Consider the following 26,931-nt stretch of genomic DNA (forward strand, 5'->3'; position numbering starts at 1 on the left):
AGAGGTTAATTCCTAACTATCCTACTGCCTGTCGATACATTTATTTTTGGCATTGCACAAGTCATGGCTTCTTTGACTGTCCATGACGTTAAAATACTAAATCCCTGGGATGTGTTTTAGTTGATTTTAGTCTCTGATGCATGATTTTTTATTATTAATTGTTTTGGCTTTTAACTAGCTGTCAGTAACTGCGAGTACTCTCAAATCGTACTTTTTGTTTATTTGACCTGTTGATACTAATTGTATTGCTTTTTTTGTTATTTAATGTTATTCAGGGTTATATCTGGTCTATATACTAGCTTTTATAAGTGTTTGGTATTACTATAAATTTTCACTTCGTACTATGAACATCAAAATTATTTATTTTGTAAAAATATTTCCTTTCTCTATTGGAACTGTATACGTATACCTAACAACAAAATTATTTTCATTTACCTGTGTTTAAAGTTATTGCAAACGGCTATATTTTTGTTCGAGCATATTGTTTTTCTTTAATTGTTTAACATTTCATACCGATATAACATGTTACTTTTATTATTCTTCCCTTAGTTTATTTATTTTGTATTTACATTGTATCATAGGTCAAATTTAATTGTTCAGTGTATGTTCAATGGTGTTAACATGTCCTTTGATTGAGTTAAGCTATTTCAATTGATATTTTATAGTGTGTCTTTCTATGTTGTGATGTTACACTATTGTTTCAGAAAAAGGGTGAAGGTTTGGTACCATTAAAACGTTTAAACCCGCTGCATTTGTTTGCACCTGTCCTAAGTCAGGAATCTGATGTTCAGTAGTTGTCGTTTGTTGATGTGGTTCATAAGTGTTTCTCGTTTTTTTTATATAGATTAGACCGTTGGTTTTCCCGTTTGAATGGTTTTACACTAGTAATTTTGGGGGCCCTTTATAGCTTACTGTTCGGTGTGAGCCAAGGCTCCGTGTTGAAGACCGTACTGTGACCTATAATGGTTTACTTTTATATATTTTGACTTGGATGGAGAGTTTTCTCATTGGCACTCATACCACATCTTCTTATATCTATTAACAGAAACAATGTTAATAAGATATATCTCGCATACATACTTCCACTTTTAGAATATGCATGCGAGCTATTGGATGGGTGCTGTGTTAGAGATTCTGAAAAAAAATTGAGCGCTTGCAGCTTGAGGCAGCCAGAATTATTACTGGACTTCCGCAATTTGTAAGCAAAGAATCCCAACTTTTTGAAACTAGATGGGAAACTTTTAGTTCGAGAAGAAATAGACGTAAATTATGTTTATTTAATAAAATACATAATAATTATGTTCTAGAATATCTTATGGATTGTATTTCAGATTATGCAGATAATATTTATTATAATACTAGAAATCGTTCTCACTATAGAGTACCGAGATGTAGATTGAACATATTTTCTAAATCATTTTTGCCTTCCTCAATTCGTGCATGGAATTTATTGCCGTTTGATATTACATTCATTCAATCATCTCCAAATTTCAAAAATACAATCCGGAGAAATGACATTTCATTTTTGGTACCTAAATATTACCTTATTGGAAATAGGATAGAAAACATACTGCATACAAAATTACGACACAGATGTAGTCCCTTAAAAGCTGATTGATACAGAGTTAATTTAGTAAATGACCCAAGTTGTGCTTGTGGGTGTCCATTAGAAGATTCAATTCATTTTTTCTTAGAATGTCCACTCTACATAAATTTTAGAAATCAGCTCTTTGAAAATATCCAATACTAACTTGCTATTTCCATAGAACATATTTTATTTGGAAAAGACGAAATTAGTGTTGAATAAAACACAATCCTTTTTAGAAATGTACATACATGTAGTTATATACGCCATTCAAAACGATTCTTTGATTAATATTGCTGTGTCTTAAAATGTACTCGTATCCAACATTTATTGTTTGAACATAATATATTTATTGTATATATTTTTCATATTGTACTTAATTATATATGAATGTAACAAACTATGTATTTATAGACGATATAAACTAGTATTTGGTATTGAAAAAAACTTACTTTTTCATTGTAATGTATCTATGTTAAACTCATCGAACATTTAAACAAACTTATTAGTAAAGGTTATCTTACCAATGTTGTAATTAGATCTTTGAATATAGTTTACATTGGCACTAATATCGATTTTGTCATCAGCAAATTAAAACACAACTAAATTTGTATTCTTTTCAAACAGGATGTATAAAGACATACCCACATTCATTTTGATCTATAAAGAGGTTAATTCCTAACTATCCTACTGCCTGTCGATACATTTATTTTTGGCATTGCACAAGTCATGGCTTCTTTGACTGTCCATGACGTTAAAATACTAAATCCCTGGGATGTGTTTTAGTTGATTTTAGTCTCTGATGCATGATTTTTTTTATTATTAATTGTTTTTGGCTTTTAACTAGCTGTCAGTAACTGCGAGTACTCTCAAATCGTACTTTCTTGTTTATTTGACCTGTTGATACTAATTGTAATGCTTTTTTGTTATTTAATGTTATTCAGGGTTATATCTGGTCTATATACCAGCTTTGTGTTTGGTATTACTATACATTTTCACTTCTTCGTACTATGAACATCAAAATTATTTATTTTGTAAAAATATTTCCTTTCTCTATTTGAACTGTACACGTATACCTAACAACAAAATTATTTTCATTTACCTGTGTTTAAAGTAATTGCAAATGGCTGATATTTTTGTTCAAGCATATTGTTTTTCTTAAATTGTTTAACATTTCACAGCGGTATAACATGTTACTTTTATTATTCTTCCCTAAGTTTATTTTTTTTTTGTATTTACATTGCATCATAGATCAAATTTATTTGTTCAGTGTATGTTCACTGGTGTTAATATGTCTTTTGATTGAGTTAAGCCATTTCAATTGATATTTTATAGTGTGTCTTTCTATGTTGTGATGTTACACTATTGTTTCAGATAAGGGTGAAGGTTTGGTACCATTAAAACGTTTAAACCCGCTGCAATTGTTTGCACCTGTCCTAAGTCAGGAATCTGATGTTCAGTAGTTGTCGTTTGTTGATGTGGTTCATAAGTGTTTCTCGTTTCTCGTTTTTATATAAATTAGACCGTTAGTTTTCCCGTTTGAATGGTTTTACACTAGTAATTTTTGGGGTCCTTTATAGCTTGCTGTTCGGTGTGAGCCAAGGCTCCGTGTTTAAGACCGTACTTTGACCTATAATGGTTTACTTTTATAAATTTTGACTTGGATGGAGAGTTGTCTCATTGGCACTCATACCACATCTTCTTATATCTATTAACTAAATTGCGTAGCGGCAGACTTAAATTAAATGTTGAAGTTGGTCGTTATCAAAATACACAAAGAGAAAATAGAATTTGTATATGTTGCAATATGAATGTTTTAGAGGACGAATATCATTTTGTTTAATCATGTCCAGCATATAGATCTGTGCGAATAGAACTTTTACCTAACTTTTTCTGTTCATGGCCAAATCGGTACAAGTTAGATATTAAGTTTTTATTACAAGCTCATTGTAAATCTCTGACAGTAAAACTATGTAATTATTTAAAAGCATCTTGGAAAATAAGATCACATATATTGTCGAAATATTTTTGTATACTCTGTTACTTCTGTTCTCTGCTGTCCTTTGTTAGTCATGTATTGTATACAGTGGCGGATCCAGAGGGGGCGTAGAGGGCGTACGCCCCCCTTTACTTGCACTTTTTTTTTTAATTAAGACTGTATAATGATTAATCAGACTAGATTTCGTTAACTTTGCATTTTCCCGTATATTTTATGCGACAATTCGTTACTTATAAAGATATTATTCGCTCGTATTTACGTGTAATATATTATTGATTATGTGAAAGTCACGTGATTCGCTACCGTTGATCCAGTACGTCAAAAAAAACCGTCACTCAGTCATTTTGAAATCAAAATTACAGTAACACATTGCTAAGGCTGAGGATGACAAGCATGACGCCTTCAAAGCGACAAAGGATGGAGCAATGACGTATTGACTCCTTTTTCACAATTCCACCCAACAGAAGGTAATACTCACACATGATAAAAAAAAGTTCCGCAGCTATAATATTTACCTACGAAAACATGTTTAACCCCACACGCCCCAGACCATTAATAACATTGCTGAATAATGATCCCCAGTCAGTAATCTCTAAATAGATTAAAAGTATAAGGTACGGACCATTTGATTTTTTCGGGGGGGGGGGGGGGGTCTGATATATTTTAGAGAAAAAAAATTCTGGCCCTGATTTTTGCCTTAAAAAAAAATTCTGGCCGTACCTGGGTTGAAAAAAATAATCTTGCCCACTTTTTTGCTATTAGGAAAAAAAAAATTCCAACAAAATTATTTAGCATTAAATGTATTAAAGACGTCTACAATAACGTCTACCGTAACAGACCCAAGAGTGTGTAGCACGATTTTTCCAACATCGTCGGAGTCTACTTTCATTGACCAGCGTAACATCCAGTTCCACAGAAAGGGCAAACTCGTCGTTATAGTATATTAAAACCTTCTCTCGCAGTACAATGGGAGAAGAACGCTTAAATGCCCTGTTACTTTTGTATGTCCATAAAAATATTGAACCTGACTGAAAAAATCATTGACGATTTTTCTCGACGAAATTCGAGGAAGATGCTTCTGGTGAACCCTACGGCTTAGACGACAGATTTGTACAGAAGTCATCACTAGAAACTCTCAATAAATGTTTTTGTGGATTTATTTTTTATTGATAAGTGAATAAAGTAAAACATTAGTAGTATGTATGATCAGATGCATTTGGGGTGCGAATCACAAATTCGCAATGCATTCTTCAGATGCTAGTTGTGACCTCTATTTCAGTGACTGACTTGGCTAGGGAGAATTTTTCCATGTCCATTTTTTACTGACAAATCCCACATCAAATATATTGGTACATAGCTTTGGATCCGTCCAATCATTTTATAATTGACAATTAATGGGGAGAATACGGCATCAAAAATGTCCAACCCTTACACTTTAACTATAAAATATACACGTCAGGAACCGTTAAATTAGTGCATTTTACACTAATCTTATGTTTTTTTAGCCAAAAAAAGGTAAAAAAAAAATTTCTTTCCTAAAGATTCTATTCTACGCCCCCCTCCCCCTTTCAAAAATCCTGATCGATAAGCCCCTGGTATATATCTTTGTTTGCCATAGCATGTATATGCTTCTTGCAAATAAAGTATTAATTCATTCATTCATTCAAATATAATTGCTGTCATCTTGAAATTTTGTATATTGTAATTTTTTGGAAAGGATTCTGTTAAGTTGTTATAACTAGTATCCAATCCTATCGTTTATTTAGGCAATAAACTAAACTAACAACATATAGTTTTTTAAGAAAAATCTATGTATTAGAAATTGGAGATTTGATGATTTTAAGACAAATTTAAGAAAAATTTTCGCCGGTTTTATGTGCTTTTTATACAAATATTCACCTATTTTTGAAAGAATTCAATCAGTAATATTTCAGATAATAAAAGATATAAATGCATTATTTTTTCGATTTTCAGTTATAGTTCAACAAGCAAAAGTTGTATGCAAAATTTTAACAAAATCTGTGACAAAGCTCATTTACTGTTCCTTAAAATGACTTTTCTTGCATATTTGCCATGAAATTAATAACATGAATTGGTCTGATCTATATCAAATAAAGTTTTTGTTTAATATGCATCAATGTAGATCTGCATTGTATCATTAGTTTATGATGACGAAATATTTAACTTGATGAAGATTAGGCTCTGGGGCTGTAAAGGTGAAACAAGTTTACATATGATCACAGTCTCACTTTTAAAAAAGGAACATACAGTGAAAATAAAACTGCGATCAAAAGTGAGACATCTTATTTATTTCGCCCGTGAGCCAGATTATACCTAAACGATTCAAAATCAAGCTATACACCCTTAATTCCTAGCATTTTGGTATTACAGGAATCCGCGAAACTTTATATATGAATCAATTTATTTTAGCAATTTTGCAAGGCCAGTATTTTGTTTCCATACTTGTATTCTAAGCTCCATGTATATATATAGTACAAATAAATAGATGTCTGGTGAGTAGAACAAACTCTAGTCATCTACCTTGCAACATGGGTATGAAAAAGAAGGTTATGACTTCTAGAAGTAATGTGTGGTAGAATGGAGTTAATTGTCTCGAACTTCAACAAAACTGCCTGTTACATAGGCATGCGATTCGAAGAGTATTAAAGTTTAAAAAGTTGTCTTTCACATTAATTTGCAATTGAGAGAGAGAAAAAGGGCAATTATGTGTTCAGTGTTAGGGTAATAGTTGTGTGACAAAGACGATGGATTGCACAGCAAACATCGTGGTAGCAGGCTCCCGTGTATTGATTTCAGACACTCTCAAGTACAGTTTAACCTGGGACTAGTATACTAATGGGATTAGAATCTCGTAGACTTTTCCTTATGATATGATATAGTTACTTGTCTCCACTAGATTTAATGAGACTTGCGAGGATTTGGAGAGAAAGATATCAACGGCTATGTAAGTTTACGGAATTATTCCAAACGATCGTCAAAAACGTTTTATTGTTAAGTATTAAACAAAACAAAATATAATTTGTCATTTAGAATGACACATAAAAGAGAGATGTTCAGGTTGTGAAGTGATTTGAAGCGTCGTGAAATGACCAGTGATGACATAAAAGTCGTCGTTTTTTATTTATTTATTACCACTTTGCATGTAAGGACATTTCTGTGACCATAGATATAATAGCTATTATATCTATGGTCACAGATTATAAATTCATAAAAATCGTTTCATAATGACTAAATGCATACTTCATTTCAAGAAATGTTGATCTTTGTATATTTACGAAAGCTGTTACTTAAATAAATATATACATTTTATGTATCTTGTATCACAAAATGAGAAGATTTGGTTATGTATGAAAAGGGATAGAGATTTCCATACTTTGCCAAAATGCTGTAATTTCAAAAACATAATAAATAGCATAGACACCAGTAGTCGACATTTTCTAAAGCATAAGTTTGTGAAAAATTATCAGATTGTGTAAGGATCATACATGTGAATAAAGAGAAAACAAAACACTTGAGTTTTAAATACAATATATATGAGAAGAAATCTCTTATATAAAGTGCTTTACGATAGAAAAAAAACAAACAAAAAAAACAACGAATTCCATCCTCGAACTCGTTTTCTTACTTCATCACAACATAGGTAAATATATTGTAAATTCCTTTATAAAATAAATTTTCTGAATTATTTGCCAGATAAAACGACCATGATTTAAAAATTTTAATCAATGAAAGCATTTTCTTTTTAAATGAAAAAAAAATTTAACCATCAGATAAACTCATTTTTATTATTTTTTCATTTAAATAAATACTTCACAAATTAATTTCATTTCTGCATCAAATTTGCTAAAAATAATAGTAAAAATTGAAAGTTGATCATTTGCAGTTATAATAATTTAGACACCCGATCTACCTTAAAATATAAAAAACTGACAATGGCAGCAAAATAACACGTATTTCTATTTCAAACGTTGTGCATATTTTATAAAGTTTATTTTTAGGGAATAGAATTTTCAGAAGATATCATAAAATGTTGCCATTTGTTACATCGTAATTGATGTCAAGATCGTAAACTAAAACGTATATGATGATCATTATTTGTTCGAGTTTAAATCGATAAAATATGAATTATGAATTATAACACCAGTATAAGCCACTTTTTATGAGAAAAAAATAAATTCAACGCACCTCTTATGAATAAAGTGTTGACAAAATGAGATTAAGAAAGATAAAAAAAAAAAATCAGGGACCTGGTTTTCGAAAGTATCCTAAGATATGTCATAAGAAATATCTTAGGACAAATTTTATGACCATCTTATGACTATCATAGTATGATATGTCATAGAATGAAAATCAAAGCTGTCATACGATAGTCATACCTATGATGCTCTTATGACTGTCGTAAGTGAACATATTTTCATTTTATTTTTCAAATAATAATTTAAAAAATGATGAAAATAAGTATGAAAATAAAAATTATTACCATTCTCATAATTTACAATTTTTTTTATTATTATAATGAACATGAAAACAAATATGAAAAGAAATTAAAATCTGAGTTGATAATTTGTTTGAATTTGGTTTTTATGTACAAACTCTAGAACTTCGCGTTCATGTATTATTATACATGAATTGTTATTTAATTTTGAACACTTTTAAGAGGTTGCATGTGCAACGATATGTGCAGTAAATGACACTGATCACCTTAGAACAATGGAAGTGATGTCGTAAATTTATGATAATCATAAGACCATCATAAGTAATGTCGCGATGTGTCTTAAGTTTACGATAAAATTTATGACATATCGTAACTTGGGACACTTTCGGAAACATATCTTACGACTATGACATGTCCTAAGACCATCGTAAGACATATCTTAGTCATAAGATACTTTCGAAAACCCGAGACCCCAGGCTCATACGACGACTATCACAATTTTTCAAATAATCAAATTAAGAAACGTAAATTGAAAAAAAATTGAGGGAGAGAAATTACCAAATAACAACAAAGAAATTATTTTCAAAGAAACATAAACTAGGAGAAAAGAGACAAAAACAACTTCACTGGCAAAGATCGAAGAAGTCTTGCGGCAAAGATAATATTGCTAAATTTGGGACTGAGAAATGTCAGCTTCAAACTTAAACATGTCAATTTGGAACAGAGAAATGTCAACTTGGAACTAAGAACTGTCAGTTATAATAAAAAAAACCCTGAGAAATGTCAAGTTTGGAGTTAGAAATGTCAAAATGAAAATGAGAAATTTAAAAGATGGAATGTCCCTACCAGTCTTTCGTATGCTTTGGACGCACCAAATTTATAATGTTGTTTTTATTTTTCGAGCACTGGGGCGATACCGCTGCTGGTGAACTGCTAGTCCTCGATGATATCATCACCTCAGTAGTTAGTGATTCGCCACTGACGTGATTTTATAACATACCTTTCTACAATTTTCCTATGACTAATTGATATAGATTATTAAGAAACTGAGGTACCAACTCCCTCAAGAAAAGTTGACCATAGGTGGATTTGGTTATTCATTTTAGATCCGTATTGATCATATACCTCTTCAAGTATTCAAGTATTTATAATTTCTTGGTTTTTAAATCTTTGGTTTTGAGCGTTGCTGATGAAGGTAAATCCAGAGAAGCGTTTTGGATTAACAAAGTGTTATTTTCAAATTTCTAGCACTCTGTATATACTGATACTGGAGATAGTCCCCAGGGTAATCATTCTATCAGCAGTTATCATTAGTATTATCTATATTTTACTATATTTTAAATTCTTCGTTGATGATTAACTTTTAAGAATCTTAGGCAAATGTGGCCTTAGGTGGATTTAGCTATTACAGCGGTAGAAATTCAAAATTCTAGATTATATACGTGAATTTTGAGATTCAAAACTCAATGTATTAAACTCAAAATTTCAAATTGGATATATTGAATCAGACGAGTTTCTAAATTGTGGCATATTTAACGAGGGATGGGTAAGAATGTCCAAAGGTTGGAATTTAAAGTCCACTGATTGGTTTTTGCAATCTTTTTATGCCCCACCTAGGGGCATTATGTTTTTCGGTCTGTGCGTCCGTTCGTCCGTTCGTCCGTCTGTCCCGCTTCAGGTTAAAGTTTTTGGTCACTTCAGGTTAAAATTTAGGTAGTTTTTGATGAAGTTGAAGTCCAATCAACTTGAAACTTAGTACACATGTTCCCAATGATATGATCTTTCTAATTTTAATGCAAAATTATAGATTTGACCCCAATTTCACGGTTCACTTAACATAGAAAATGATAGTGCGAGTGGGGCATCCGTGTACTATGGTCACATTCTTGTTTTCTATAAATTTCAAATTGAAATATTTAATTTTGAATTTAAACTTTAATAACAGAATCTTTAATTAAAATGTCGGATATATAACGACCTTTTACTCGGACACAAGAACTTTCATCTTTTTTTTTAAATATAATCATTAGTTCTTATAAAACGCTGCTTTAAATCGTGTTTTACTTGATATGATATTCAACTACGGCCTTTTATTTAGAAATATAACTTTTACGTGATAGAGTGCACCTCAGTGTTAAAAAAGTGTGCGTAGATATATATTTGACCATAAATGAAATATAATATGTAACTTGTATTTATAACTTGTCTAATCACAACATGCATTTATTTTAAAGATGACTCGTTGTGCATTTTTTTATTGTATTCATTGACAGTTGTCTCATTTACAGAACCTAGTGTGTCCTTTTATCCAGGCATAGCGGTTTTTTTTCTGTAAATAATTGTTTCTCGGAAAAAGACAACTTCAAACAACCGAAAAACAAATGTAATCTAAACAATCTATGTAATAAAGGAAGATTCGTGGTGTGCGCATATAACAAGGACGTGAATGTTATTTCACTAATTAAATAAAGCAACTGAACAGTACAACTTATAACTTAAGCTCTCTTGTGTCCTTCTTTATTGTTATTATTATAGCATTATAAACAAACCGAGAATAATACTTTTCGAAAGTGTATTGTATTGTCGAAAGGTCGGTGTTTGATAAACATAATTCTTCTCGCTAGACAAATGAAAGAATTTAAGAGTGAAGATATAATATTTCAATTTAGCTAAGATATTTAACGAAAAAATAAAAGATAAAAAAGGGTCCTAGTTTTTAGCCAATAAAAACCCAACTAAATACCAGGTTGTAATTATTCGATGTTACCAAATGATTCTTGCCATCCCGAAGAGGGGCACTGTTCTTACCATAGCTAAATAAAATAAACGTACCTTGATCGTTTGGGATGGAATCCAATAAGCCTATGGCGTGCATGTGCTCCGGTGTCTGGAATGATAAACTCACAATATCTGCCATACCTTCATGGAACCCTATGAAATTACGGTTGTAATGAAAGACGACATATGTTTATTAAATAATATGTTTAGGTATCACAATTAAACTCAAAATATACGATTACAACTAAAATGAAAGTTTTATTAAATGAAATAAAGAATTATGGTACGAAAAAACATCAAAAATGGAAATACTTAATCTAAAAATGCAAGTTTTTTTCAATTGAAATGATATTATTTGATTAAAAAATTGTAGCGCTTTAACATTAATGAGAATAAATATAAGGTAAGACTATCATGCAATCTATTATAATACTAATGAGTACTAATAGTTAGTTAGAAAACAGTTAAAAGCGAGCATGCGTATAACTCAAAACAAGTTACTGTATTATTAAACAAGTTAGAATGAGTGATTAATTAGGGAATTCTTCACTTTATGTAACTAGTAAAAGAACATTATATGACATATTGACTTTCCTGGTCAAACGAAGATATTTTGACGGGTTTTAGAGTCACGTCCCCCATTATCAATTTACTCTAATATGCAAATAGAGCAACTGATGCTAAAAAATTGTAGCGCTTTAACATTAATGAGAATAAATATAAGGTAAGACTATCATGCAATCTAATTAAAAAATTGTAGCGTTTTATCATTAATGAGAATAAATATAAGGTATGACTATCATGCAATCTATTATAATACTAATGAGTACTAGTAGTTAGTTAGAAAACAGTTAAAAGCGAGCATGCGTATAACTCAAAACAAGTTACTGTATTATTAAACAAGTTAGAATGAGTGATTAATTAGAGAATTCTTCACTTTACGTAACTAGTAAACGAACATTATATGACATATTGACTTTCCTGGTCAAACGAAGATATTTTGACGGGTTTTAGAGTCACATCCCCTATTATCACTTTACTCTAATATGCAAATAGAGCAACTGATGCTGATTTAAACGTCAGTTTCAATTCATTGTTTTGTCAAATTTGCAACGGATACAGATAAATATTGGATAAAATTCATAACAAACAATGAATGTGATACATGTGCTTGGCAGTATGCGTAGTTTGTTTCACTATCTTAACTATCATACTTTATACAATATTATTTTTGATCCTTCAATCAGCCAAATACTATATAACTAAGGGCATAATCCCACTTTAGTCCCACGTGGGATTTAACAGTTTTAATTGCCTCGATTCTAATCGATTTTATATTTTTCAATTAAATTTTAATATCGTTTGATTATTGAAATAATGACGACAGAAATGTTTTATTTAGTATAATTATAAGTATATTTACACAAATGTTAGAAAAAAAGCAAAAAAAAAAAAAAAAATTATTATGAGAAAAAAGTGTTATATACTAATCCTGTTTTAGTCCCACCCTGCATGTTAAAACAATAAATTTTCCATAGGGTGGGACTAAAACAGGATTAATATATAATAGACGTTTTCCTTCAAAAATGTAGTGAAATACAGTTATTATATATATTAATCCTGTTTTGGTCCCACCCTGTATGTTAAAACACTAAATTTTCCAAAGGGGTGGGACTAAAACAGGATTAATATATATGTGTCTTATATACTAAACAGGAGCAATATAAAGTGGTTTTTATATATATTAATCCTTTTTTAGTCCCACCCTATATGTTAAAACACTAAATTTTCCATACGGGTGGGATTAAAACAGGATTAATATATATGTGTGTCTTATATATTAAAATATCCTTAAACAGGAGTAATAAATACGGTATATGTTTAATTATTGAATTCCAAACAAATTTATATGAAAAACTATACTCATTCACAAAACACATTAAAATTGCATTCTAAAAGGGTTTTTCTTTTGGGGTATTATTAAAAAAAAGGGGCTAGGAATTTTTTGGGGGAATACATAGAAAAATGACCTTGAAGGACAGACGCATACACTATTAAAAAAATGACCTTGAACTTTGACTTTAAAGGATAGACGTGTTACATTTAAAAATATGACCTTGAACTCTGACCTTGAGGACAGACTTATACATAATATAAAATTAAACATGATAGAAATGACCTTGAACTTTGACCTTGAAGGAAAGACGCATACACAATTAAAAAAAAAAGAATGACCTTGAACCTTGACTTTAAAGGATAGAAGTATGACATTTAAAAAAAGAACAACCTACAGTCCCACCAATTAAACATCAGAAGGGGTCGAACCAGGACCTTTAGTATTCTCCTACAGTTCTGCCTATTAAACATCAGTAGGGATCGAATCAGGACCTTTAGTATCCTCCTACAGTCCCACCTATTAAACATAAGTAGGGATCACATCATGACCTTTAGTATCATTTTAATGAAGTTCCTTTCATTTAAGGTATATTTAGTCTCTGATCGATAGTTGACTCATTTGCAATTATACCAAACTTGCTTATTTTACACCTATTTCGAGTAACAGTATGGTTTTAAAAAAAAATATCAAGGAATTAACTATGTCCTATGTTTTGTTATTTCTTATTATTCTAGAAGAACAGGGTATAATCATTTGCTTTATTCCGTAAATGAAATTGATAAAGAAGAACAATTCAAATAAAAGAAAGTTTTTTGTATGTTCAGTTGTATAAGTATTCCTGTTATATGCCTATATAGGAGGAAGAAGATCATTATTCTGCATTTTTATGATGTTATTTTTTTTTCAGTTCCCCAGTTGATGACAGATAAATAAAAAGAAATAGAGAAGATACATCAATAAATTATATATCTAATAATGAACGTCATTTAAAGTGTTCTTCTTTTTTCATTTTATATACGGAATAAAGCAAATGATTATACCTTTTTGTATCATGATTAGAAATAACAAAATTTGGGACATATTTATTTCTTAGTTATGTTTTTTTTATACCTTACTGTCACTTGATATAGGTATAAAAATAGAAAGTGGTGGTATCATTGCATATGATACAACTATCAACTTATTTTTATAAGGTGGAACTGTAGGATGATAACATAGATCATGATTCGGTCCCTACTCATGTTTATTAGGTGGGACTGTAGGAGGATACTATAGGTCATGATTCGGTCCCTACTCATGTTTATTAGGTGGAACTGTTGGAGGATACTATAGGTCCTGATTCGATCCCTACTCATGTTATTAGGTGGGACTTTAGAAGGATACTAACTGTAGGTGGAAACCATATGTCCTGATTACGTTCCCTACTTATGTTTAATAGGTGGGACTGTAGGAGGACAACATTGGTCCTGATTCGATCCCTACTAATTATCAATAGGTGGAACTGTAGAAGGACACTATAGGTCCTGATTCAATCCCTATTTATGTTTAATAGGTGGGATTGTAGAAGGACAACATAGGTACTGATTCGATCCCTACTGATGATTATTAGGTGGGACTGTAGGAGGATACTATAGGTCCTGATTCGAACCCTAGTTATGTTTGATAGGTAGGATTGTAGGAGGACAACATTGGTCCTGATTAGATCCCTACTGGTGTTAGGTGGAACTGTAGTAGGATACAATAGGTCCTGATTTGATCTCAACTGATGTTTAATAGGAGGAACTGTAGATGGATACTATAGGTCATGATTCAATCCTTACTCATGTTTAATAGGAGGGACTGTAGATGGATACTATAGGTCATGATTCAATCCTTACTCATGTTTAATAGGAGGGACTGTAGATGGATACTATAGGTCATGATTCAATCCTAACTCATGTTTAATAGGAGGGACTTAAGATGGATACTATAGGTCATGATTCAATCCTTACTCATGTTTAATAGGAGGGACTAATAGATGGATACTATAGGTCATAATTCAATTATTACTCATGTTTGATAGGAGGGACTGTAGATGAATACTATAGGTCATGATTCAATCCTTACTCATGTTTAATAGGAGGGATTGTAGATAGATATTTTATGTCATGATTCAATCCTTACTCATGTTTAATAGGAGGGACCGTAGATGGATACTATAGGTCATGATTCAATCCTTACTCATGTTTAATATGTGGGACTCTAGGTCATGATTACGTTCCCTACTTGTGTTAAATAAGTAGGACTGTCGGTGAATACCATATGTCCTGATTCGATTCCTACTGATGTTAAATAGATGGGACTGTAGAAGGATAACATAGGTCTTGATTCGACCCCTATTGATGTTAAAAAGGTTGAATTTATACAGTCCCACCTATTAAACATAAGTAGGGATCGAATCAGGACCTTTACTATCCTTATACAGTCCCACATATTAAACGTAAGTAAGGATCGAATCAGGACCTTTTGTATACTAATACAGTCCCACCTTTTAAACATAAGAAGGGATTGCATCAGAACCTTTAGTATCCTTATACAGTCCCACCTATTCAGCATAAGTAGGACTTGAGTAATGACCTTTAGTATCCTCCTACAGTTCCACCTATTAAACAGTAGTAGGGATTGAATCAAAACTATATACGGAATAAAGCAAATAAGTATGCCCTTTTCTTCTATCATGATTAAAAATAACAAAATCTAGTTAATTCCTAGTTATGTTTTTTATACTATATTGTTAATCGAAATTCGATCCCTACTGATGTTTAATATGTGTTAATGTAGTAGGATACCATACATTATGATTCAATTCCTACTGATGTTTAATAGGTGGGATAGCAGAAGGATAACATAGGTCCTGATTCGATCCCTACTGATGTTAAAAAGGTTGAACTTTAGGATGATATCATAGGCCCTGATTTGATCCCTACTGATTTTAAAAGGTGGGACTGTAGGTGGATACCATAGGTTCTGATTCGATACCTACTGATGATTAATAGGTGGGACTGTAGGAGGATACTGTAGATCCTGATTCAATCCCTGTTTTTGTTTAATAGGTGGGACTGTTGAAGGATAACATAGGTCCTGATTCGATCCCTACTTATGTCAAATAGGTGGAACTGTAGGAGGATACCATTAGTCTGATTCAATCACTAATCTTGTTTAATAGGCGGGACTTTAGTATCCTTATACAGTCCCACCTTTTAAACATAAGTAAGATCTAATCAGGACCTTTAGTAACCTTATACAGTCCCATCTATTAAACATAAGTATGAATGAAATCATGAACTTTAGTATCCTTACGCAGTCCCTCCTATTGAACATAAGTAGGAATGGAGTCATGACCTTTAGTATCCTTATACAGTTCCACCTATTAAACACAAGTAGGGATCGAATCAGGACCTTTAGTATCCTTATACAGTCCCAGCTATTAAACATAAGTAGGGATCGAATCATGACCTTTAGTATCCTTATACAGTCCCACCTATTCAGCATAAGTAGGAATTGAGTAATGACTTTTAGTATCCTCCTACAGTTCCACCTATTAAACACCAGTAGGGATCGAATCAAAACTATATACGGAATAAAGCAAATAATTATGCCCTTTTTTTCTATCATGATTAAAAATAACAAAATCTAGTTCATTCCTAGTTATGTTTTTTATACTATATTGTTAATCGAAATAGGTATAGAATAAGAAAGTATTGGTATCATTGCATATGAGACAACTATCAACCAGAGACTAAATATTCTTTAAATGTATGGAACTTATTTAAAATTTCAAAAAGCAGAAGGATACTATTTATGTCAGCAGAGACAGAAAGGGTCCTTCCCAGGTATAACTTGTATGACTATAGAAACAGAATGAAGCAGGAAACCCTGCAAAACATACTGCATATTAAGCTTAACAGTGACAAACAATGCCTTGAAAAATTGTGTGACAAGGTGGTTGACAAGTTTTTTCAGCATAAAAGTAGACAGATAGAGTTTTATCAAGGCCAAAAGACAATGTTTGATTAATATCTTTATTAAAACATGCCCTTTTCATATAATCATATCACGCGTTAAATGCCCTTTTTCAGGATTGGCACCCTGCCCTTTTGAAATCCTAGCTGGAACACTGTATGTCATGATTTAAATCAAAATTGTGTTTAAAAAGAAGGGACTGTAGGAGGATAACATAAGTCCTGATTCGATCCCTACTTGTTGTTTTAGAGGTGGGACTGTAGAAGTGTACCCATAATACTACCATAGGTCCTGATTCTATTCCTACTTATGTTTAATATGTGTGACTGTAAGAGGATACCATATGTCATGATTCCATTCTATTGTCCTTCAATGTCAAAGTTCAATTTCATTTTTTAAGTCTTTGTTGAATTGTGTATACGTGTCCTTCAAGGTCAAAGTTCAAGGTAATTTTTCTGTCTTTTTTAAATTGTGTATGCAACTGTCCTTCAAGGTCAAAGTTCAAGGTCATTTTTTTAAATGTTCATACGTCGGTTCTTCAAGGTCAAAGTTTAAGGTCATTCTAAAATCTTTTTTAAATTGTGTAAACGTCTGTCCTTTAATGTCAAAGTTCAAGGTCTTTTTTCTATGTTTTCCCCCCAAAAAAATCCTAGCCCCTTTTATTTAATAATACCCCAAACGAAAAACCCTTTTAGAATGCAATTTTAATGTTTAACTCTTTTGTGTAAAAGTATAGTATTTCATATAAATGTTTTTGAAATTCATTAATTAAACATATACGATATTTATTACTTCTGTTTTATGATGTTTTTATATATAAGACATCCAGTTGAATTCCCACCCCTATGGAAAATTTAATATTTTAACATGCAAGTAGGGACTAAAACAGGATTAATATATATATAAGTCACTTTATATTACTCCTGTTTAGTATATAATACACATATATATTAATCCTGTTTTAGTCCCACCCCTATGGAAAATTTAGTGTTTTAACATACAGGGTGGGACTAAAACAGGATTAATATATAACTGTATTTCATTTTGGTATTTTTTTTTTCAAATCCTGTTTTATATAACTGTATTTCATTAATTGTTTTAGGGAAAACCTCTATTACTTATTAATCCTGTTTTAGTCCCACCCTTATGGAAAAATTGTTGTTTTAGCATGGAAGCTGGGACTAAAACAGGATTAATATATAATTGTATTTCATTTGGGTAATTTTTTTCTAATCCTGTTTTAGTCCCACCTGGGATTAAAACAGGATATTGCCTGACTAACGTGCATACACATAATTTTTGCTTTGTTTGTATAGTATACCCATTTGTTTCCTGTAATCCTACTTTTCTTTTTCTTTCTTTTTTCATTCGGTTGAGATATACAAAAAAAAAGAGATATGGTATGATTGTCAATGAGTTCCGCCAAAGACCACACAACCAGACAGTCAACAACTACAGATCACTGTGCGGTGTTCAACCATCAAAACTTATTTGTTAGTTTCTCTGGGAAACTAGTCAGAGATAAAATATGAAAACGTATAGTTTCCGAAGGATTTGTGTTTCGGTGATATGTTTCCTGGAGAATCTAGTCGGGGATAATACATGAATATGTAATGTTTCCCAGGGAAATGTTTTTTTTAGTGGTTTGATTCCTGGGGAAATTAGTCAGGGATAATAGATGAATATATATATTATTTCCAAAGGAATCGTTTTTGTTGTCTATTTCGAAGGGAAATTATACATTGATAATAGTTGAAAATGAATAATTTCTCCTGGAAACAGACAACAAAACATTTTCTTTTGAAATAATACAAACAGGAAACAGACAATAAAGTATTTCCATGGGAAAGTATACATACTCAACAGGTATTCATGAGAAATTTCGAATGGAAATATAAAGTAAGATGGTACTATTTTTAAGCGTAAGTATTTCCGATATTTTGACCCATAAATCTTATAGTTTCCCATGGAAATATTTCTTATATGGTTTCCCAAGGAAATAAATTTGACAACTTAAGTCAGCTGCGAATTTGGGAAACCTTTATAACGGATTGGGAAACCAAGATAACGGATACATTTTATTTTTCTATGTGCACCTTTATGTTTTCTATAGCTTTCAAATGTTAATTGGTTATTTCAGAAAAAAATGTATTTGAAAGGAAAGCAGGTCTTACTGTGACTTGACTGTTAGTGTTGCTCTCCACCTATTGCAATTTATTCAAAATTCTGACCAAATTGCAATTTGTTTTATAAAACCAAACTGTTCAACTGGTCAGAAATTTAAACAAACTGCTGTAGAAGTCAAGTCGTGAAAGTGCAAGGTGATAAAATAAAGCATACTTACAATCCTATAAGACTTTAATTCCACTTCAATATTATTATGAAAAGTCAGTCTAACAGTTTGTATAGAAATTTTATTGTTATTGTCATGCTAAAGGTGATGGGTAGTAATTTTGAATTGCTATAAAAATGTCCAAACTAAGTTTTCATACAATTTTTCTTTCGAAAAGTCTTCTATATTCATAAGAATTAAACATCATTTGAATTAAAACATCTTACATTCAGTAAAATATATGTGAAATTACAATACGTTGTTAATAAGTTTCCATGGGAGATAACCTAAAACATTATTCTTTTGAATATAGAAGACTTTTCGAAAGAAAAATGTATTATCTCCCATGGAAACTTACTAAAAACGTACAGCAGTTTGTTCAAATTACTGACCAGTTGAACAGTTTGGTTTTATAAAGCAAACTGCAAATTGGTCAGAATTTTGAATAAGTTGCAATAGGTTGAAAGCAACACTTACAGTCAAGTCACAGTAATAAAAAAAAACCCAAACAGTTTCCTTAAAAAAATGGTAACTACTAGTAAATACAACATGACCGCATTTTATCAATGATAGGTATTGCGTAATATTGAAATAATAAAATACATAATACGAGCTTCAATATGCAAAAGCAAACACAAAGTCATCCTTATTACAGCATGTTATTAACCAACGAAGTAAGATATTGATGAAGTGTCTATTGATATAAAAAGTGCTTATTAACTTGATATCAAATATTACAACTGGTTTATCAATGATGGCCGTGTAGTAATGCCCTGTTGGCTGTTAAAGTCACTGTTTTGATATTAGTTTGTTAATGAAACATTTCCTCTGTTTAGTTGGCTAATACATGTATTAAGCAATGGGTGTTTTCATAATGACCATGTTATATGTCCTCGGGCAGTTATAATGGCATCGGATGCTGTTATGTTCCTCGGCGTTGCTTCGGGCCATTACAGCCTTTCCGTGCCATTATTACAGATCTTGGACATATAACAGGGCCATTAAGAAAACACAAATTAATTAATACTATAATACAGCCCTCCAAAACATGCTTTCTTTTATATCATATTTTATTTTAACATAATAATTACAGCCATTAGCATGCTAATAATTATGGCTAAAAATTTCTGGGGTTAATTTTGCGCTTCAAATGGGTGCAACTCCTGTTCACATTTTTGCTAAAGGTACTTCAAAAAAAACATTGCCAAAGTATCTTACCAAAAATATTAAAATATTGTGTGTATGTTTCATCTAAATTGGGCGGTACAGGTAAATTCGCAGTAAAGAGTTTATAGGATGTTCAAATATCCATTTTACAAAATTTCACCAAATCCTATATGATAAAGCTTTATGTATTATAGATACAACGAATAAGCGTTGATTCTTGAAAAAGAAACCATGAGGGGGAATGGTTTGTTTTTCGTGAATCAACGCTTATCCATTGTATCTATAACTTAAACTATTGTGCTGATGTCTTTTCAACATTAAAGCCTATTCTTAATTAGAAGGTATTGTAAGTGGGTTTAAATAACCTTAGCACATACTTACAACTTCTCGTCCAATCAAATTGCTTGAATTCAAAACTAATTGTTCAGAGAACAATGGAAGGTCTTTCCACCCCAAATGTACATATTTTGATAGGAAGATATTCACTTCCGGTTAAAAATGTCAATTCTGCTGTAAGATGATAGCTTAATTCACGCTGATTCCAAAAATATATAGTTTTTATATACTTTTGCTAAAAAATAAGAGAGATAAGTAGATACTTTCGGTTTACAAAATTTCACCCCAAGTTTCAAATTAACATTAATGCACCATGATTCCTAAAATACTAGTATAAAGTTCTAGTAACTTTTACTTAAACTAATGAAAAAATTGCTACTTCCGCTTTACAAAAGGTCCCATCCGGTTGAACTTCTTCAAGGTCATATGTCTGCAACCAAATGAAAAAGACCACATGATTTTATCATGTACTAATAAGATGTAATAGCAAAGGTCAAAATCTAGAGAGTCAAATTGAACTTTGACCTTGACCTAAACTTCAAGGTCACAAAGCAAGGACCTGTAACCAAAAGACCCGAAGTCTCAACTATATGTGGTCAATGAGTTATATCACCATACAGATAATTTTGAATATATGAGAAAAGAAAACTCCCATTAAAAGTCAACGTACCCTTTCAATCTAAAAAAACAGGAGGAAACATTGGAATTTCTCTTAATTTTTTCAAGTTCCCACCTTGAAATAGGAAAATTAATTCAATACCCCTTTCCAAAGACATGAAAATTTCATTCTTACATATCTCAATATCTTTATTTTCTTTTAGCAGAAAATACATAAATAAAATTTCTTTTCATATTGTTATCCTTCAAAAAATTATTGCATCAGTAGTTTCAAGATCTAAAGCTTTGAGAGATGAAGTTGTTTGTGACTTCAGGGAACATATAATTGGATATATAAAAATAAGAGGATGTGGTATGACTGCATGCAATGAGACAAGAAGTATTACTATAGGTCAGTTATAAAAGGCCCCGAAATGACAGATGTGAAACAATTCAAAAGAGAAAACTGACGACCTCATTATGCCTGTTATGGTCTCAGTGACATTTAACACACCTTCATTCCTTTCTTAAAGAAGTTAGTAAGTTACCTTCAGATAAGGATACTTTCATGGAAGAACATGTTGAAACAAAGAGTTTATATCTTAAAACTGAGCTGAGCAGTGCCATGCTACATTTTTTACATTGTAGGGGAAGCATTGGGGTGAGTCTGAGTTTGCATCTCCAGGTCGTAAAGGAAAATTATTCACAAAGACATATTAAAGGTGCATTTTTTAACTACCTATATAAATATCATCTTACACCATTGAAACATATGCTCGATCATACGCTTTCGATTTGAAAATCAATTGTAAGGAAACAGCTAAGCTTATTACCAGTGTTCTTTAATATGGAAAGGTGTATAATCTGAAAAGCTTCGGGAAAACATGCAAAAATTAAGACATCAAACCATCAATATGATCCTTGATATTGTCTTTCTTCATGTCCAATAATCAAGCAGAAGACTGTCATGACTAACATGAAACAGACATTGAAATGAAGTTTGAAGCCAGAAATGATGACACATGTAAGAGATATAGATATGACATCTAAATCAAATGTATGACACTTCTGCTGATTAAGTGTACTCGTCGAATTAGCAATATTTATTTTGCATATTTGAAGAACAGAATTGCTCAAATCTTATAAAAAAAATTCGATGCCCCCCCATATGAAGTATTGAAAATTAAATACCCCTTTTCATTCCTAAAAAATTTCAAGACCCCCTTAATTTCCTCCCAGCCCCCCCCCCCCCCCCCCCCCCCTTTTACATGTTGTAAATAACCAGTCCCTTCGATATATATTTGTGCATATGATACATTTTTTTATCATATTTTGTAACTTAAAATAACATAAAGACAAGTTTTAGTTTTCTTAAAAACTTTGAAGTGCTACGCTGTATCATACTTTTAAGTAAGATGTGGTTGTTTAAGTATGGGAATGATGTTATATATCTCCTTTTTGCATATACTCATAAGTGTTGTATTTTAAGCCTGTCTTATTTATTTGCATATAGAAATCCTCATTATGCCGGGCATGTTTTCCTACACGCCTATTTTGCTAACTTGTTATTAGATGCCTCTTAAGTATTACAGTCCATTCTCACAATAATTCTAATGCACTATTCGGGGGTACCATGTGGTCGTGAAGTATCTGTTTATTTTATATGTCTTTTGGTTTTATAACATGGAAGCATGTATTCTGACAAAATTCTTGAAGATCATTTGCAATAATATGTATTTTTAGTATATATAGTCAGATGAGCACTCAAAAACTTGTTCATCCTAGTCCATTCTTTTATTTATTAACATGAATAAGATGCGACATTATAAGGCAAGGTAAACTAGTAAAGGCAAAAGGTTTCATTGATCGGGCATCGGATCGGATCTTGAATACTCATACTGTGATTTTGTCCATTTTCTATCCGGGACATGTTCCCAATTCTATATCTCATTCTAGCCAATAAAAATTTGCCATATTATAATGAGAATCGGTATTTGTTACGTAATAATTTTAAGATGGCGTGAATATCGTATGAAACTAATAGATTCGCACCGTGATCCGAAGCAAAAAGTTTAAATCATGTTCTGTCTTTTATAACGATTTGAAACTGAAATATTCCACAGCGTTTCCGATTTATACTTTTGAAATATAATACAAAACAACTAAAATATCAGGTTTTTGTGGTTGTTCCGCGCTATACCTGTTAGTGGAAACTATTGTACAGATCTACTTTTACTTTAATATCCAGTACCTTAAACATATATCAATTGCTATGCATAATTAGATCGCTTAGGACATATAAGCTTAAATACATGCTTTTATGATTGTATAATTTCATATCCATTGGCAATGCTTATAGATAGATATAATAGCACCGCCAGGTAGGTGTTGAAAACACATTATTTTTCTTACCTTTTTAGATCTAAATTTTATTGAATGTAAAAAAAATTACACTAAGGTGTGCTCAGTAAATAGTATTTAAACTTTTATTATTTACGTTTAAATTAAGATAAAGATTTTAATGTACATAGAAGTTATTTTGCAGAGATTTTACTGTACATAATGTTTTATTAACCTATCCATTTTTACGTGGAAAATGTTGGTGTACTCTAAATAGTGGAGGAAGATACAGAGGACAGAAGAAGCTCCTTGTCATATGGTACGGAGAGGAATATTATATAAAGATGCTTAAATTTGTAGTATAATCAAAGGGTGTTCCTTAAACTTTAAACTTCTTTTAATGTTTTGTGATTCTGAAGTGTATAGGGTGGATGATTGTCTGAATGAATGGTCCAAATCTTATTTTCAATTTTAACGAAGTAGTGAATAAAATGACCCTATAAATACTCAAAGCATGATTCCTCTCTTAAAGACTGGTCATGACCATTCAAAAATTCTACAAGAAACCACGAAGAGGCTACCAGTTTGAGAAAGTAATTAAATATATGCAGTCAAAGATAGGGAATAAAAAATCCGCCCATCATATATATTTCTCTTGTCGGATTAATTTTTGCTCATAAGACATAAATTAATCCAATGGAATTTATTTTCTCCCATAGGAATGTTTATTTCTCATGTAGGAACAATTTTAATCCCATAGAATATTATTTTTCTATAGGACTAAATGTTATCTCTCCTGATTATAGCTGTATCACATAGGATTTGATGAAATGTAATAGGATTTAGAAAACTAAGTTAAGCCAAATTTCGTTGACCTATACTTTTAGATGGTGTCCGTATTTCCACTCATAAAAGTGCAAATAAATCCCAGAAACTGTTGGTTTGAAATCGAACTCCCTAAGTCGAACCTGTGTAAAATATTGTGGTAAATGTTTTTTTTTTTGTGTCAGCTTTAATGTAATAGCAATAAAGTGATAAAATGTGTTTCATTCAGTAAACATCTCATTATTATATATCATTTCAGTTTATGGATATTTAAATCGAGGATTGATTTCAATAGTAATATTCAAGTTCTGTTTAGTACAAGACTACATTCGAAGGAAGTTCGTCATATACCTGGATTGGCGCCTCGTCTGAAAATAGTTGGCAGTCTAGCATACTGCATGTAATATTGTAGGTGACCAATTTCATGGTGAACGGTGCGAAACTGTCTCTGTGAAACGTCCGTGCATTGTTTTATTCTATTAAATTCATAAGAATATTGAATAACAGATGTCCTCCAAAGAAGATTGGGATTTACTAATTTGTTTACCCCTCCACATTCTTAATGTGCCTGTGCAAGCCTGGAATTTGTAGTCCAGTGATTGTCATTCGTTGTAGTCTGCCATTATCGATTTTCAATCATAGTAAGAACATGAAAGTATTAAACACGTAGCTTGGTTTTCTCTTTTGAATTGCTTCACATTTTGTTATCACGGGAACCTTTTATATTGTACTTTACGGTATGGATTTTCTTAAATGAATTGTTGAATGCCTGATAGTAACCTGTAGTTTTCCGCGTTATTGTTGGATAGTTGTCTAGTTGACAATCATACTACATCTGCTTTTTTGTTGTGTACAGGTTATAAAAGAAGAAAAACATGCTCAGATAAACTGGTCAATTTTTGGAAAATATTTTTTTTGTTAAAGGTATACATTAGAACAAACAGTGGTTGGATATTGTTTCTGATATGATACAGGTACAATGATGGGTTGAGTTGAGCCACTGTCGTTACATTCTTTTCCAGTTTTAATTATCTATGCATCATGGAATCATTATTACCAATATGACTCATGGCTGTCTGTGCATTTATACATTCTGCACTATCAAACTGACGCCTTACAATTACGCATGTACATGCAAAGATCATACACGTACAAAGATGCTACCTTGCATGCATACTTCAACAAACCGATTATACTTAACTTACAATCAGGCCATGATTATATATCTAATTTAAATAGCAATCATAAATCCTATAAATTTAGAAAAGCTTTAGAGGAGAAGAAATTTGACTAATCAGAATCACGAATAATTTCATATCAGCGGGTTTAGCCCCAAATGTTTTATTTTGCTTTCAGTAATTTCGAGCCTTCTTTGACACATTTTTTTGTACCTGTGTTTTTTTTGTATCCAATTTGAAATGTACTATTATTTCAGAATAAAATGGCTTTTCTGTACTGATGGCGATCAATCACCGCAAGGGGAACGATTTCTTTCAAAATATTGTTAATTAACTTATTTACCTTAAGTTTGTTCATAAAATTGTAGAAAAAAAAGATTGATTATTGATTATTGATTGTTGATTGCATAATCGCGTCAGCGAGAACTCACACAATTGCATTAAAGTGATATCATTTATAAAGCAGACAGGCTAAGGAATTGTCCTTTAAACCTTTCATTTTTTCTAAAAACTAGATTTGTGAAACGATACTGATTAAAGTATTAGATATACGAATAAGATGAAATAGTATCGTACTATTGTACCTCATGTCGTGTTTTCTTCATAAAATGAATGACATAGTGGTTACATTTCATTCCACTTACTGTTTGTCAGTCAACAGATTTTTTATAATACCGGTTAATAGTTTTGCAATCATATGTCCCAAATATTTCCTTACTTATTTTTTATTTGACAAAATTGACGTTATTGACTGTAAGCGTTGTTTGGATTTTTATGCATCGTTGATTAACCCCGGAAATATCGAGAACAGGAATTCAATCTATACGTTATATTCAGATAACTGTATGGTTACAAGAGCGCAATATTTTGTTACATTTTAACCCCAACTTTTTTTACCCTAAGATGATACTCACAATAAAATCTTGTGCGACTCCTGATTGCAGGATACAGGGTTCACATTTTTTTTAATTGAAAGCTTCTCAATTTTGGTTTGAAAAAAAATCCAAAAAAGAAAAATAATTTTTTACAAGGCAAATGTTAAAACTAAAAACTAAAAACTAAAAACGAGTTGGAAGATAAAGGAAAGACGCGATGTATCAAATGGTGTGTTCGACACGACAGCCATCTGACCTTCGAATAAAAATGACGCATACACGCTTTTGAATGTTAGTCTAAGCAAAATTCAGTATTAGAAATTTAAATGGAATACATTGCCGAAGAATAATGGATTGAATATACAATGTACAGTTGGTTTTAATAGTGGAGATGATCAAAACGAATCATGCGACTGGAGAGACTATATATGTATATACTGGAGTTAGAGATTGATTTCATGGTATAGAGGGTAAAACGAAACATGGTAAACTACATGAGCAGGGGTAGTGGGAGGACATTCGGACACGGTTATCTATGATGAGTTTTTTCAACCACTGGGTCGA

General features: G+C 31.5%; 1 protein-coding gene across 2 annotated transcripts in view; it reads right to left on the reverse strand.

Annotated features, from left to right (window-relative positions):
* LOC127727919 (angiotensin-converting enzyme-like) overlaps positions 1–26,931 on the reverse strand; it is a 141,043-nt gene that overhangs the window by 26,594 nt on the left and 87,518 nt on the right. The window contains exons 8-9 of one of the 2 annotated variants that reach the window (XM_052235071.1): positions 24,666–24,790; positions 10,873–10,971 (exon numbers count right to left, since the gene is read on the reverse strand). In XM_052235071.1, the coding sequence (XP_052091031.1) occupies positions 10,873–10,971; positions 24,666–24,790 (224 nt within the window). The remainder of the gene's footprint in view (positions 1–10,872; positions 10,972–24,665; positions 24,791–26,931) is intronic. The other variant, XM_052235070.1, reaches the window with a different exon arrangement.

The sequence above is a fragment of the Mytilus californianus genome, unplaced genomic scaffold (genome assembly GCF_021869535.1).
Source record: "Mytilus californianus isolate M0D057914Y unplaced genomic scaffold, xbMytCali1.0.p SCAF_2, whole genome shotgun sequence".
NCBI lineage: Eukaryota > Metazoa > Mollusca > Bivalvia > Mytilida > Mytilidae > Mytilus > Mytilus californianus.